General features: G+C 43.0%; 1 protein-coding gene across 2 annotated transcripts; it reads left to right on the forward strand.

Moving 5' to 3' along the window:
* The first annotated feature begins 13,902 nt into the window (after positions 1-13,902).
* Positions 13,903-16,024, forward strand: LOC123738288 (endonuclease domain-containing 1 protein-like). Of its 2 annotated transcripts, none has more exons than XM_045713348.1 (2): positions 13,903-14,314; positions 14,726-16,024. In XM_045713348.1, the coding sequence occupies exon 2, from the start codon at positions 14,753-14,755 to the stop codon at positions 15,467-15,469; it is 717 nt and encodes a 238-aa protein (XP_045569304.1). In that variant the 5' UTR covers positions 13,903-14,314; positions 14,726-14,752; the 3' UTR covers positions 15,470-16,024. The 2 variants fall into 2 exon arrangements, with proteins under 2 accessions (XP_045569304.1, XP_045569303.1); XM_045713347.1 differs by having other exon boundaries at positions 13,905-14,429.
* Positions 16,025-16,395: the final 371 nt, after the last annotated feature.

Here is a 16,395-nt window from a genome sequence, read left to right on the forward strand (position 1 = left end):
AAGCTAGGATATGCATATTATTAACACATCCGGATAGAAAACACTCTGAATTTTCTAAAACAGTTTGAATGGTGTCTGTAAGTATAACAAAACTCATATTGCAGGCAAAAACCTTTGAAAAATAGATTTAAAAAAAAAGTGAATTTTGTGACTGTACTATTTAGTGTCATTGTTTTATAGATACCATAGTGAGAAAGGATTCATTTCGCAACACCTACGGCTTCCACTAGATGTCAACGATCTTTATAAAGTTGTTTGAAGCGTCTATGATAAACAGAGAGCAAATTAGAATCCAAGGAAGTTGACATGTCATCACTTCATTTTTTTGCGCCTGCGCATAAATCTGAGAAGCGTGAGTTTGTCTTCATTGTTTATCTAGACATAGGATAGGTTGTGTGAAAATATTACTGATGTTTAACGTTAAAAATGGACCAAAAGATTAATGCTAAACAACATTTGACATGTTTGAACGGACGTAAATAGATTATTTACTAGTTTTTTTTAGCTTTTCGGCGTGATTTTACACTCCCCCCACCACGTTTTGTGGGAGCATAATGAACGCTAAGTACTTGGTGTTATTTGGACATAAATTATGAACTTTGTCAAAAGAAACCACATTTGTTCCGGACCTGGGATGCCTTCCGGACCTGGGATGCCTGCCTTCTGATGGAGATAATCAAAGGTAAGGGGATATTTACAATGTTATTATCGATTTTAGATGATGCTAACTGTATAGCATAGCCTGCTGTTCTTAGCATAGCACCCCGTTTATTGCAAAATGTGATTTCCCAGTAAAGTTATTTTGAGATCTGGCCATTCGGTAGCAATTACGAGATGATAATATATTATTCTTTGAATGACAATATTATAATTTACCAATGTTTTCGAATAGTAATTTTGTTATGTTCACCGGAAGCATTTCAGAGAAGAAAAAAATCTGAATTTCACACTACTGTAAAATGCTGTTTTTGGATATAAATATGAACTTGATGGAACAAAAAATGCATGTATTGTATAACATAATGTCCTAGGAGTGTCATCTGATGGAGATTGACAAAAGTTAGTGCATAATTCTAGCTGGTTTCTGCTTTTGGTGACGCCTGACCTTGAATTGAAAATGGATGTTTGTACTTTTGTGGCTATGTACTGTCCTAACATAATCTAACTTTATGCTTTTGCCGTAAAGCCTCTTTGAAAATCGAACAATGTGGTTAGATTAAGGAGATGTTTATCATTTCAATTGTGTAAAATAGTTGATTGTTTGAGAAATTGAAATTATTAGATTTTTGATGTTTTGAATTTCCAGCCTTGTTAGCAATCCCGACTCGGGGTTCATTGCTAACCTGTAGCCCCAACAGGTTAAATTGTTTAACTTGTGTCAAACATTTCTGGTAGCCTTCCACAAGCTTCCCACAATAAGTTGGTTGAATTTTGTCCCATTCCTCCTGACAGAGCTGGTGTAACTGAGTCAGGTTTGTAGGCCTCCTTGCTCGCACACGCTTTTTCAGTTCTGCCCACACATTTTCTATAGGATTGAGGTCAGGGCTTTGTGATGGCCACTCCAATACCTTGATTTTGTTATCCTTAAGCCATGTTGCCACAACTTTGGAAGTATGCTTGGGGTCACTGTCCATTTGGAAGACCCATTTGCAACCAAGCTTTAACTTCCTGACTGATGTCTTGAGATGTTGCTTCAATATATCCACACAATCTATATTGTGAAGTTCACCAGTCCCTCCTGCAGGAAAGCACCCCCACAACATGATGCTGCCACCCCCGTGCTTCACGGTTGGGATGTTGTTCTTCGGCTTGCAAGCCTCCACCTTTTTCCTCCAAACATAACAATGGTCATTATGGCCAAACAGTTCTATTTTTGTTTCATCAGACCAGAGGACATTTCTCCAAAAAGTACGATGTTTGTCCCCATGTGCAGTTGCAAACCGTAGTCTGGCTTTTTTATGGCAGTTTTGGAGCAGTGGCTTCTTCCTTGCTGAGCGGCCTTTCAGGTTATGTCGATATAGGACTCGTTTTAGTGTGGATATAGATACTTTTGTACCTGTTTCCTCCAGCATCTTCACAGGGTCCTTTGCTGTTGTCCTGGGATTGATTTGCACTTTTCGCACCAAAGTACGTTCATCTCTAGGAGACAGAACGTGTCTCCTTCCTGAGCGGTATGAAAGCTGCATGGTGTTTATACTTGTGTACTATTGTTTGTACAGATGAACGTGGTACCTTCAGGCGTTTGGAAATTGCTCCCAAGGATGAACCAGACTTGTGGAGGTCTCCAATTTTTTTTCTGAGGTCTTGGCTGATTTCTTTTCATTTTCCCATAATGTCAAGCAACGAGGAACTGAGTTTGAAGGTAGGCCTTGAAATACATCCACAGGTACACCTCCAATTGAATCAAATTACGTCAATTAGCATATCAGAAGCTTCTAAAGCCTTGACATAATTTTTTGAATTTTCCAAGCTATTTAAAGGCACAGTCAACTTAGTGCATGTAAACTTCTGACCCACTGGAATTGTGATACAGTGAAATATAAGTGAAATAATCTGTCTGTAAACAATTGTTGGAAAAATGACTTGTGTCACGCACATAGTAGATGTCCTAACCGACTTGCCAAAACTATAGTTTGTCAACAAGAAATTTGTGGAGTGGTTGAAAAACGAGTTTTAATGACTCCAACCTAAGTGTATGAAAACTTCCAACTTCAACTGTGTATACAGACTGACACAATGTATATACAGTATTTGCAGATACGAGCACCAGGTCTTTCTTCTCACTCACTCACTCACTCACTCACTCACTCACTCACTCACTCACTCGCTCACTGAGCTATTGGGCCCGCCCTGCAACCTCATTGGATAATGCTGGGCAGGCCTCTTGCTGGTGTTGTGGAAAATTAGATCTAAAGAGCAAGACAGAAACGTTTTAATTGTATAATAAAAAACATCTTTAATCAAGCAGCTGCAGGGGAGATTATTCTGATTTCACAGGGAAGAACCCCCTGAGTAAATGGTTCCATGTGCATTTTACACAGAAAGGGGTGGCCTCAATGGAACTACTAAAAGGCCATGTAAAAATTACAATCCAGGGAGTAGGGAGATTCATAGGGATCGGTGTCATTTAGATGGCAGTAGGCACTATCGTCTCCGATAGGACAATTTGATCCACAATAAAGGGGCGAACTGTGGAGATCCGTCAGGTCATTCAAGTTTACTTCTGTGGTAACATGACCATCTGGTGGGGAGGAGATACTGCTGTTTCACACAATCTCCTCACCAAGGTCGTCAGGAATGAGAACAGCCAGAATGATATCACAAGGAAACCAACCAGGGCTAGGAGACCTTGTAACATGAGAGTTCCAATGTTCTGCAGGCTATTTTTCACCCATGCAAACAGATGCCAACCCCACTCGTTATCTTGCTTGTTTACAGTAGCAACCACCTGTCTTATAGTGGCAAAATACTCAGCAACCCCAATGGAAGAATCCAGAATGTAAGTACAACATTCTGAACAACATCCACACTTTTCTGCTAGGAGAATATCCAAAGACAATCTATTATGCAAGACCATGGTAATTATAGCCATAAGTTCAGCAATTCATTCTTCAATAGCAGGAGCGGTGTTCCTCAAGGTTGCGTTTTAGGACCACTATTGTTTTCACTATATATTTTACCTCTTGGGGATGTCATTCGAAAACATAATGTTAAATTTCACTGCTATGCGGATGACACACAGCTGTACATTTCAATGAAACATGGTGAAGCACCAAAATTGCCCTTGCTAGAAGCCTGTGTTTCAGACATAAGGAAGTGGATGGCTGCAAACTTTCTACTTTTCAACTCGGACAAAACAGAGATGCTTGTTCTAGGTCCCAAGAAACAAAGAGATCTTCTGTTGAATCTGACAATTAATCTGGATGGTTGTACAGTCGTCTCAAATAAAACTGTGAAGGACCTCGGTGTTACTCTGGACCCTGATCTCTCTTTTGAAGAACATATCAAGATTGTTTCAAGGACAGCTTTTTTCCATCTACGTAACATTGCAAAAATCAGAAACTTTATGTCCAAAAATGATGCAGAAAAATTAATCCATGCTTTTGTTACTTCTAGGTTGGACTACTGCAATGCTCTACTTTCCGGCTACCCAGATAAAGCACTAAATAAACTTCAGTTAGTGTTAAATACGGCTGCTAGAATCCTGACTAGAACCCCAAAATTTGATCATATTACTCCAGTGCTTGCCTCCCTACACTGGCTTCCTGTTAAGGCAAGGGCAATTTTCAAGGTTTTACTGCTAACCTACAAAGCATTACATGGGCTTGCGCCTACCTATCTTTCTGATTTGGTCCTGCCGTACATACCTACATGTACGCTACGGTCACAAGACGCGAGGCCTCCTAATTGTCCCTAGAATTTCTAAGCAAAAAGCTAGAGGCAGGGCTTTCTCCTATAGAGCTCCATTTTTATGGAATGGTCTGCCTACCCATGTGAGAGACGCAGACTCAGTCTCAACCTTTAAATCTTTACTGAAGACTCATCTCTTCAGTAGGTCCTATGATTAAGTGTAGTCTGGCCCAGGAGTGTGAAGGTGAACGGAAAGGCTGGAGAAACGAATCGCCCTTGCTGTCTCTGCCTGGCCAGTTCCCCTCTCTCCACTGGGATTCTCTGCCTCTAACCCTATTATGGGGGCTGAGTCACTGGCTTACTGGTGTTCTTCCATGCCGTCCCTAGGAGGGGTGCGTCACTTGAGTGGGTTGAGTCACTGACGTGGTCTTCCTGTCTGGGTTGGCGCCCCCCCTTGGGTTGTGCCGTGGCGGAGATCTTTGTGTGCTATACTCGGCCTTGTCTCAGGATGGTAAGTTGGTGGTTGGAGATATCACTCCAGTGGTGTGGGGGCTGTGCTTTGGCAAAGTGGGTGGGGTTATATCCTGCCTGTTTGGCCCTGTCCGTGGGTATCATCGGATGGGGCCACAGTGTCTCCTGACCCCTCCTGTCTCAGCCTCCAGTATTTATGCTGCAGTAGTTTATGTGTCGGGGGGCTAGGGTCAGTCTGTTACATCTGGAGTATTTCTCTTGTCTTATCCGGTGTCCTATGTGAATTTAAATATACTCTCTCTAATTCTCTCTTTCTCTCTTTCTTTTTCTCTCTCGGAGGACCTGAGCCCTAGAACCATGCCTCAGGACTACCTGGAATGATGACTCTTTGCTGTCCCCAGTCCACCTGGCCGTGCTGCTGCTCCAGTGTCCAACTGTTCTGCCTGTGGCTATGGAACCCTGACCTGTTCACCGGACGTGCTACCTGTCCCAGACCTGCTGTTTTCAACTCTCTAGAGACAGCAGGAGCGGTAGAGATACTCTCAAAGATCGGCTATGAAAAAGCCAACTGACACTTACTCTTGAGTTGCTGACTTGTTGCACCCTCGACAACTACTATGATTATTATTATTTGACCATGCTGGTCATTTATGAACATTTGAACATCTTGGCCATGTTCTCTCATAATCTCCACCCCGGCACAGCCAGAAGAGGACTGGCCACCCCTCATAGCCTGGTTCCTCTCTAGGTTTCTTCCTATGGTTTGGCCTTTCTAGGGAGTTTTTCCTAGCCACCGTGCCTCTACACCTGCATTGCTTGCTGTTTGGGGTTTTAGGCTGGGTTTCTGTACAGCACTTTGAGAATATCAGCTGATGTAAGAAGGGCTATATAAATACATTTGATTGATTGATTGCGCATCCCCCATTCGTTCTACTTCATTGGCTAGTTATCTAATGGAATCAAGCACAGTTGTCATGCCATCATTGAGAATTAATGCGGAGAAAAAACACTTCAGTGTCAGTTACAATGGTCCAACCTATACAAGTGGGAGAAAAGGGTGATTTGGGGGAACTGGGGTAGAATCTACAGCAGTAACAACATAGGCATTATAGTAGAATCCTGACCAGTTAGTAGACAGATTATAGTAGAATCCTGACAAGTTAGTAGACAGATTATATTAGAATCCTGTCCAGTTTGTAGGCAGATAATAGTAGAATCCTGACCAGTTAGTAGACAGATTATATTAGAATCCTGACCAGTTTGTAGGCAGATAATAGTAGAATCCTGACCAGTTAGTAGACAGATTATAGTGGAATCCTGACCAGTTAGTAGACAGATTATAGTAGAATCCTGACCAGTTTGTAGGCAGATTATAGTAGAATCCTGACCAGTTAGTAGACAGATTATAGAAGAATCCTGACCAGTTAGTAGACAGATAATAGTAGAATCCTGATCAGTTAGTAGACAGATTATAGTAGAATCCTGACCAGTTAGTAGACAGATTATAGTAAAATCCTGATCAGTTTGTAGGCAGATTATAGTAGAATCCTGACCAGTTAGTAGACAGATAATAGTAGAATCCTGACCAGTTAGTAGTCAGATTATAGTAGAATCCTGACCAGTTAGTAGACAGATTATAGTAGAATCCTGACAAGTTAGTAGACAGATAATAGTAGAATCCTGATTTTGAAAGTTATATGGGTTGATATATAACACAATAACCTGGGGGAGAGTAGATCAGGGTGATATATAACACAATAACCTGGGGGAGAGTAGACCAGGGTGATATATAACACAATAACCTGGGGGAGAGTAGACCAGGGTGATATATAACACAATAACCTGTGGGAGAGTAGACCAGGGTGATATATAACACAATAACCTGTGGGAGAGTAGACCAGGGTGATATATAACACAATAACCTGGGGGAGAGTAGACCAGGGTGATATATAACACAATAACCTGTGGGAGAGTAGACCAGGGTGATATATAACACAATAACCTGGGGAGAGTAGACCAGGGTGATATATAACACAATAACCTGGGGGAGAGTAGATCAGGGTGATATATAACACAATAACCTGGGGGAGAGTAGACCAGGGTGATATATAACACAATAACCTGTGGGAGAGTAGACCAGGGTGATATATAACACAATAACCTGGGGGAGAGTAGACCAGGGTGATATATAACACAATAACCTGGGGGAGAGTAGATCAGGGTGATATATAACACAATAACCTGGGGGAGAGTAGACCAGGGTGATATATAACACAATAACCTGGGGGAGAGTAGACCAGGGTGATATATAATACAATAACCTGGGGGAGAGTAGACCAGGGTGATATATAACACAATAACCTGGGGGAGAGTAGATCAGGGTGATATATAACACAATAACCTGGGGGAGAGTAGACCAGGGTGATATATAACACAATAACATGGGGGAGAGTAGATCAGGGTGATATATAACACAATAACCTGGGGGAGAGTAGACCAGGGTGATATATAACACAATAACCTGGGGGAGAGTAGACCAGGGTGATATATAAGACAATAACCTGGGGGAGAGTAGACCAGGGTGATATATAAGACAATAACCTGGGGGAGAGTAGACCAGGGTGATATATAACACAATAACCTGGGGGAGAGTAGACCAGGGTGATATATAACACAATAACATGGGGGAGAGTAGACCAGGGTGATATATAACACAATAACCTGGGGGAGAGTAGACCAGGGTGATATATAACACAATAACCTGGGGGAGAGTAGGGTGATGGGTTGTTTGGGCAGAGAGGTGGGATTATTCAAATAAAATCTTCTCATATAAAACACCTTATCCTGCATCCAATTAACCTCTCTGTCTGTAAGGTTACCTGCTTTGGTCCACATCAATATTTCATAAACACCGATGGGTATAGCTAGTAATGGCATAGTCTCAGCCCTGTCTGGCAACAATCTACAACCTCAACAATCTGATACAGCAGAGAACTGGAAGGAAAGCCAGCCAAAAGAGGTGTTGGTGTCAAGGCTGTGGGTAACTGGTGAAAGGAGTCAGGCGCAGGAGAGCTGAGATGCGTGGACAAGGTATTTAATTCAAGAAAAAACACCAGTATAAACACAATACTATGGTGCTGGAAAAATACCGGTACCACGAAATAAATGGGCGTAATAACAAAACCCGGTAAACAATAATACCAGCCGTCAGATACAGCCTTACAATAAAACAAACACGCACACAAACATGGGGGAAACCAGAGGGTTAAATAATGAACATGTAATGGGGGAATTGAAACCAGGTGTGTAAAAAACCAAGACAAAACAAATGGAAAGTGGATCGGCGATGGATAGAAAGCCGGGGACGTTGACCGCCGAACGCCGCCAGAACAAGGAGAGGCACCGACTCCGGCGGAAGTCGTGACAGTTGGCTTTGGGGATGACCAGTGAAATATACCTGCTGGAAAGCGTGCTACAGGTGGGTGTTGCTATCATGACCAGTGAGCTGAGATAAGGCGGGGCTTTACCTAGCAAAGACTTATAGATGACCTGAAGTCAGTGGGTTTGGCGACGAGTATGAAGCGAGGGCCAGCCAATGAGAGCATACAGGACGCAGTGGTGGGTAGTATATGGGGCTTTGGTGACAAAACAGATGGCACTGTGATAGACTACATCCAATTTGCTGAGTAGAGTGTTGGAGGCCATTTTGTAAATGACATCGCCGAAGTCAAGGATCAGTAGGATAGTCAATTTTACGAGGGTATATTTAGCAGCATGAGTGAAGGATGCTTTGTTGCGAAATAGGAAGCCGATTCTAGATTTAATTTTGGATTGGAGATGCTCAATGTGAGTCTGGAAGGAGAGTTTACAGTCTAACCAGACACCTAGGTATTTGTAGTTGTCCACATATTCAGTAAGAACCGTCCAGAGTAGTGATGCTAGTCGGGCGGGCGGGTGCGGGCAGCAATCGATTGAAGAGCATGTGTTTAGTTTTACTAGCATTTCAGAGCAGTTGGAGGCGACGGAAGGAGTGTTGTATGACATTGAAGCTCGTTTGGAGGTTTTTTAACTTCTTATGGCTTGGGGGCAGTATTTCGATGTCTGGATGAGAAGCATGCCCAAAGTAAACTGCCTGTTACTCAGGCCCAGAAGCTAGGATATGCATATAATTGGTAGATTTGGATAGAAAACACTCTAACGTTTCTAAAACTGTTAAAATATTGTCTGTGAGTACAAAAATTGGCAAAAGAGGTAATTGAAGCACAGGAATTGCTTAAAGGATCTCTTCGGCTAGCCGGGAGATGGGCCTAGTACGAGGCTAGCTCAATGCTAACTGGTGCTTGCCTCAGGACAGAGGCATTAGCTAACAGTAGCCACTCGGTTGCAGCTAGCTAGGGTCCAGAGCTTGCAGCAGGAATCCGGTGATGTGGTAGAGAGAAGCAGTCCGATATGCTCTGGGTTGATATTGCGCTGTGCAGACTGGCAGGTATTGTCCGAGCTAAAGCTGGCTGGTGTCCCAGCTAAGTGACGGTGAAGACCGCTAGCCGTGGCTAACAATGACTAGTAGCTAGTTAGCTGGCTAGCTCCTGATGGAGGTTCCAGTTATAAGGGAAAATAATAGCAGATCCATACCACATTGGGTGAGGCTGGTTGCAGGAAAGAATATTTAGTTTGTAGATAGAAAGTGAGATTAAAATATATATGAAAAAAATACTATTTACACAGGATAACAGGATAAGACAAAGACAAACACACGTCCGACTGCTACGCCATCTTGGGTCTGGGACATTACTAGCTAATTGTTAGAAAGTGTTTGACACGGAGAACCCCAGAATGTTAATGTCCTCTATTTCTTCTCATCAGGTCAGTGGGGTAACCAGGGTCCAGGTTCAGGTCAGTGGGGTCACCATGGTCCAGGTTCAGGTCAGTGAGGTCACCAGGGTCCAGGTTCAGGTCAGTGGGGTCACCAGGGTCCAGGTTCAGGTCAGTGGGGTAACCAGGGTCACCATGGTTCAGGTTAAGGTCAGTGGGGTCACCAGGGTCCAGGCTCAGGTCAGTGGAATCACCAGGGTCCAGGTTCAGGTCAGTGGGGTCACCAGGGTCACCACGGTTCAGGTTAAGGTCAGTGGGGTCACCAGGGTCCAGGCTCAGGTCAGTGGAATCACCAGGGTCCAGGTTCAGGTCAGTGGGGTCACCAGGGTCACCACGGTTCAGGTTAAGGTCAGTGGGGTCACCAGGGTCCAGGTTCAGGTCAGCGGAATCCCCAGGGTCCAGGTTCAGGTCAGTTGGGTCACCAGGGTCACCATGGTTCAGGTTAAGGTCAGTGGGGTCACCAGGGTCCAGGTTCAGGTCAGTGGGGTCACCAGGGTCCAGGTTCAGGTCAGAGGGGTCACCAGGGTCCAGGTTCAGGTCAGTGGGGTCACCAGGGTCACCAGGGTCCAGGTTCAGGTCAGTGGTGTCACCAGAATCCAGGTTCAGGTCAGCGGGGTCACCAGGTTCAGGTCAGTGTGGTCACCAGGGTCCAGTTTCAGGTCAGTGGGGTCACCAGGGTCCAGGTTCAGGTCAGTAGGGTCACCAGGGTCAGGTTCAGGTCAGTGGGGTCACCAGGGTCACCAGGGTCACCAGGGTCCAGGTTCAGGTCAGCTGGGTCACCAGGTTCAGGTTCAGATCAGCGGGCCTCGTTGGAGCAGAGATGTCGGGGAGAGGTAACTAGCACGTTCACACGCCTCTTGCTCGAAGTCTGCTACCACCCAGAGGATGCCCACAGCCACAATGGCTGTGAGTCCCTGGGTAAGCAGTGTGCCCCTACTGGGTTGTATACAGTCTCAGGGTAAGCAGAGTGCCCCTACTGGGTTGTGGGAGGTCCCAGGGTAAGCAGAGTGCCCTTACTGGGTTGTGGGAGGTCCCAGGGTAAGCAGAGTGCCCCTTTTGGTGGTCTTCCTAAGCCAGGATTCAGACACGGCTAAGACATCCGGGTTGGCAGAGTGTGCTAAAGCAGTGAACAAAACAAACTTATGGAGGAGGCTTCTAATGTTAACATGCATGAAGCCAAGGCTTTTGCAGTTACAGAAGTCAACAAATGAGAGCACCTGGGGAACAGGAGTTTGGTCTATTTCACCTCTTAATTTCGCCTACAGTTCTGACTTGGTGATGCAAATGTAGCAACCTGTTTATGAGAAATGTCATCATCAAATATTGTAAGAGCTTTCATTGTCTGCTTATACGCCCCCTTTATTTATCCTACGGTTCTGACTTTGTGTACAGGGTGAACACTGTTTGAACGGCCCATGTTCTGAATTCTGTCGCTGTACATTTCAAAGTGCTGAACAAATAGTTATATTGACTACTGTCTGTCGTAGCTCGCACATTAATGTCTTAATCTAAATTACGGATAACCTATTATCCACTCGTCGTCCCCTTATGCAATAGTTTGTACTGTACATCTCAATTGTCATTAGAAACAACATTTGTTAAAGCAAGTCTGCCATATTAGCTATGTTTTTTCAAAAGGCAGTAAATGAGGATGAATGAAGTGTTTGGCTGCCAGACAAGTCTCTGCTGATAGCCAGGTGTAGCAGTAGTAAGATGTTGGGACTCTGCTGTTGGGACAGCTTTAACAGTTTGTGGGCACCGTTATAGTGCCATTAATGTATTGTTTAGTGTTGTGTAGTGGCTTTGCTGGCATGCAGCCCACTTTCTTTCTTTTTTGCCCCACAAAGATTTACATGCTAAAATCACCACTGAGTGCGATGGGTATTTTCTGGCACTCTCTATGCTGAGTAAAGTCAGGTTTTTCATCCTCAAACGTTTTTCTACCAAAACTGTGTGGTGATCAGACCTCCAGGCCTTTTAACAAGAACCACCACAGATGTTTTTGAGGAAATTAAAATAGGCCCTAACTCCGTCATTGTGGAAGTTTCTCTGTCATTGTGTATTTATACTACCACAGTATCCTCTGATATGTGTATTTATACTTCCACAGTACTCAACCCTCTAATATGTGTTTTTATACTACCACAGTACCCAACCCTCTTATATGTGTATTTATACTACCACAGTACCCTCTGATATGTGTATTTATATTACCACAGTACCCTCTGATATGTATATTTATACTACCACAGTAACCTCTGATATGTGTATTTATACTACCACAGTACCCTCTGATATGTGTATTTATACTACCACAGTACCCAACCCTCTGATATGTGTATTTATACTACCACAGTACCCTCTGATATGTGTATTTATATTACCACAGTACCCTCTGATATGTGTATTTATACTACCACAGTACCCTCTGATATGTGTATTTATACTACCACAGTACCCTCTGATATGTGTATTTATACTACCACAGTACCCTCTGATATGTGTATTTATACTACCACAGTACCCTCTGATATGTGTATTTATACTACCACAGTACCCTCTGATATGTGTATTTATACTACAACAGTACCCAACCCTCTGATATGTGTATTTAGACTCCAACCAGGGCTAGGAGACCTTGTAACATGAGAGTTCCAATGTTCCGCAGGTTATTTTTCACCCATGAAAACAGATGCTAACCCCACTCGTTATCTCGCTTGTTTACAGTAGCAACCACCTGTTTTATAGTGGCAACAGACTCAGCAACCCCAATGGAAGAATCCGGAATGTAAGAACAACATATGTGTATTTATACAACCACAGTACCCTCTGATATGTGTATTTATACTACCACAGTACCCTCTGATATGTGTATTTATACTACCACAGTACCCTCTGATATGTGTATTTATACTACCACAGTACCCTCTGTGTATTTATACTACCACAGTACCTAACCCTCTGATATGTGTATTTATACTACCACAGTACCCTCTGATATGTGTATTTATACTACCACAGTACCCTCTGATATGTATATTTATACTACCACAGTACCCTCTGATATGTGTATTTATACTACCACAGTACCCTCTGTGTATTTATACTACCACAGTACCTAACCCTCTGATATGTGTATTTATACTACCACAGTACCCTCTGATATGTGTATTTATACTACCACAGTACCCTCTGATATGTGTATTTATACCCAACACTATGCTGTCCTATTCATATAACAGGTGGGGGCAGCACAGGGTCAGAGGTCATCAGTTAGTGACTACTTTGAGAGTTGTTTTTCTTCTCTCATGATCTATCAATGCCTCAGGACGTCACTGAGTAAACTTTATCTTACTGAATGATTAACTATTCTCTCATGTTATCTGGGAGAAGGTTTGTTTGATTTAAAGAGAGGACCTGGCATAGAGTTAGTCCTGTCTGGTATAATTAGTGGTCAAGACTGGACAAGGAGGGTTGGATAAACTCCTCTGTATGAAGATGAGTCCTGTCTGGTATAATTAGTGGTCAAGACTGGACAAGGAGGGTTGGATAAACTCCTCTGTATGAAGATGAGTCCTGTCTGCTATAATTAGTGGTCAGACTGGACAAGGAGGGTTGGATAAACTCCTCTGTATGTGGAACAGGTGGAACTATTTAGAATGTGTAACAATAAAACATCTGTGGCTCAGTTGGTAGAGCATGGTGTGGTGTAACGCCAGCGTTGAAGGTTCGAATCCCACGGGGGACCAGTACAGGGAAAATATGGATGAAATGTATGCATTTAGCGTCTGCTAAATGACTAAAATGTAAAAACCTCCCTATTGGCTGTGTTCCCCATTCTAAAGTAGAACCATCAGCTACAGGAGGTGAGTCACATTTTATTTGTTACAGCAGTTTCCATGGAAACGTACAGAGGAGTTTATGCAAATCAACCCTATTTGTCTTGACACCTGAAGGAGGAGTCTCTGAAAACCTATTTAAATCAGTCTGTCCTGACTTAGCTCAGCAGTCTCCAGTCTACCAACTGGTCTCTGTAATAACTATTTAAAGCAGTCTGTCCTGACTCAGCTCAGCAGTCTCCAGTCTACCAACTGGTCTCTGTAATAACTATTTAAAGCAGTCTGTCCTGACTCAGCTCAACAGTCTCCAGTCTACCAACTGGTCTCTGTAATAACTATTTAAAGCAGTCTGTCCTGACTCAGCTCAGCAGTCTCCAGTCTACCAACTGGTCTCTGTAATAACTATTTAAAGCAGTCTGTCCTGACTCAGCTCAGCAGTCTCCAGTCTACCAACTGGTCTCTGTAATAACTATTTAAAGCAGTCTGTCCTGACTCAGCTCAACAGTCTCCAGTCTACCAACTGGTCTCTGTAACTTCATCTTTGTCTCTGTGGTGTTCAGTCTTCAGGTGATGATGGGGGTATTGAATCATCTCTCTACTCTCCTCCTTCTCTCTCTCCTTCCTCCTGCTCTCTCTCATGTAGTGGAGAAGTTCAGTGATGTTAAAGATTGTGAGAAGTTCTTCCTGGAGGGGACAACTCCAAATCTCCCAGGTATTTTGGTTGGTGGGACAGTCCAGGACCAGAACCGCTACAAGCCGATTTGCCAGTTTTACAAGGACAGGTACAGGTTTGCAACTCTCCACGACACAACAAACAGGATCCCTGTTTTCTCAGCCTACACCTTCACTGGTAAGGTAGTTGGTAGACCAAGTCAGTCCTGGATGATAGAGCCCCAGGTAGTTCTAATCTCTATTCATTCAACATGTGTATTTGTTTACTGCTGTAGACATACTGTATCTTTGAGACACAATAATACACCTTTATTACAACCACTTTCAGCTTAATTCTGGGTTGTTAAATTGTGACTTTTTTTGAGTTAATGTCTAAACTTGTTAAAGAGTTGTAATGTCTGAACTAGTTAAAGAGTTGTAATGTCTAAACTAGTTAAAGAGTTGTAATGTCTAAACTAGTTAAAGAGTTGTAATGTCTAAACTAGTTAAAGAGTTGTATTGTCTGACTGATGTTTCTGCAGCTTGAAGATCTAAAAAAACAACCTGACATGAAGGTGGATAATAAAGCTGTCACACACCAGGCTGTGGACACAGACTACGAAAATAACAACAAGCATCTGGACAGAGGTCACCTATTCCCATGTTCACACGCACTTGATGATGCTGCCAAGAGGTCCACTTTCACCCTGACAAACGCCGTTCCCCAGAACGAAAAGTTCAACCGAGGCAGCTGGAAGACAATGGAGTGCAGAGTCAGAAAATATCTTGTGGAGAACTGTAAGGATAACAACAACAAGATAAAGGCCTATGTGGTGACTGGAGCAGTTCCCAGTAAGAGCAACACACTGAAGAACCGAGTGAACATCCCAGATCTCATGTGGACAGCCTACTGCTGTTACAACAACAACCTGAAACAGTGGGTGGCCCAAGCACACTGGAGTAAGAACGTACAGGACACCAACAAAAAAACATTGACACCGGAAACCTTGGGAGCACTTGAAGGCGAGTTGAAGAACAGCTACAAGGTTGATGGTTTTCAGGTGTTCCCAAAGAACTGTCCAAGAACCGTTATTCTGAGTGTATTAGAGGACGAGACAGGGAGGAACTTAGAGGGTGTAGAAGAGGTTGAGCCGGGGAAAAAGAGGGGCAGGGAAGGGAGCGGAGAGGGGAGCGGAGAAGGGAGCAATAAGATGGCGAGAACATCAGGGGAGTTAAAGGAATGTGATGATGAGGATGGATGTGACTGTGACTGTGATGAAAAGTGATGAGTTTTGTCCAGTGGTAATTCCCACAACTATTGCGTTCACATCCCCTAAGTTACAAGGGTTATAATGGTTAAGTAATAAGGGTTATAATGGTTATAATAAAAAGGTATAAGGGTTATAATGGTTATAATTAAACAAGTTTAAGGGTTATAAAGGTTAAAGACCAGCTCTGTTGCTTTGGCGACTAAGAAAGTATATTTTTAAACCTCCCACTTTGGGCTGGATGTATCAATGTGTCGTTCATACATGTAGAATCTATCAGCAGAATTACTGTTTCCCTACATTTCACCCCCCTAGCAATTTGAGTCTTAGCCATTGAGCATCAGCCCCTCACATTTGAGTGGGAACTAGTGTGGTGGCAGAATTAGTGTTGAATTGTTGTAACTTCTCAATGGACATGTTCTGTGTTGGACTGTGATGTCATGCCTTCCATAGAGTCCTGGTATGTCTGTACCTAAACACAAGGCCATTGTGTTCTGGAATTGTTGCTTGTAGAAAATAACTGTTGCTGGTGTCGTGTCTTTGGGCACCATTAAACTGAAGATGTTTATCAAATAACTCTCTGTAATTATTATTATGCGATTTTACTGATTAATCGTTTAACTGTAATTAACTAGGAGATCAGGGCACCAAGGAAAATATTCAGATTACAAAGTTATAATTTTCCTAATATAACTTTCCTATATTATAACATTATATATTATATTATAGTATCTGACCGATTATCTTCTGGTTTAAATGGTGTATTCTTTACCTCGCGTCAGTCTCATTCCAAATGTCGTAAATTGTTGTTATCTGCATGAACGCAGTCTTCACTAAGAGTCATCCATACATCAATTGTCTTAAAATCATTTATTTACTAAACTAAGTAATTCACAGAAAGCATACAAAACAGTGGGTATCGTTACAAAGAAATGGTGGAGGAA

Source organism: Salmo salar, unplaced genomic scaffold (assembly GCF_905237065.1).
Source record: "Salmo salar unplaced genomic scaffold, Ssal_v3.1, whole genome shotgun sequence".
NCBI classification, from domain to species: domain Eukaryota; kingdom Metazoa; phylum Chordata; class Actinopteri; order Salmoniformes; family Salmonidae; genus Salmo; species Salmo salar.

Coding starts and splice junctions, on each gene's coding strand:
- LOC123738288 (XM_045713347.1), top strand. CDS start 14,103: ATGATGGGGGTATTGAATCATCTCTCTACTCTCCTCCTTCTCTCTCTC. Junction 14,430..14,725: donor CCTGGATGATAGAGCCCCAG/GTAGTTCTAATC, acceptor ATGTTTCTGCAG/CTTGAAGATCTAAAAAAACA.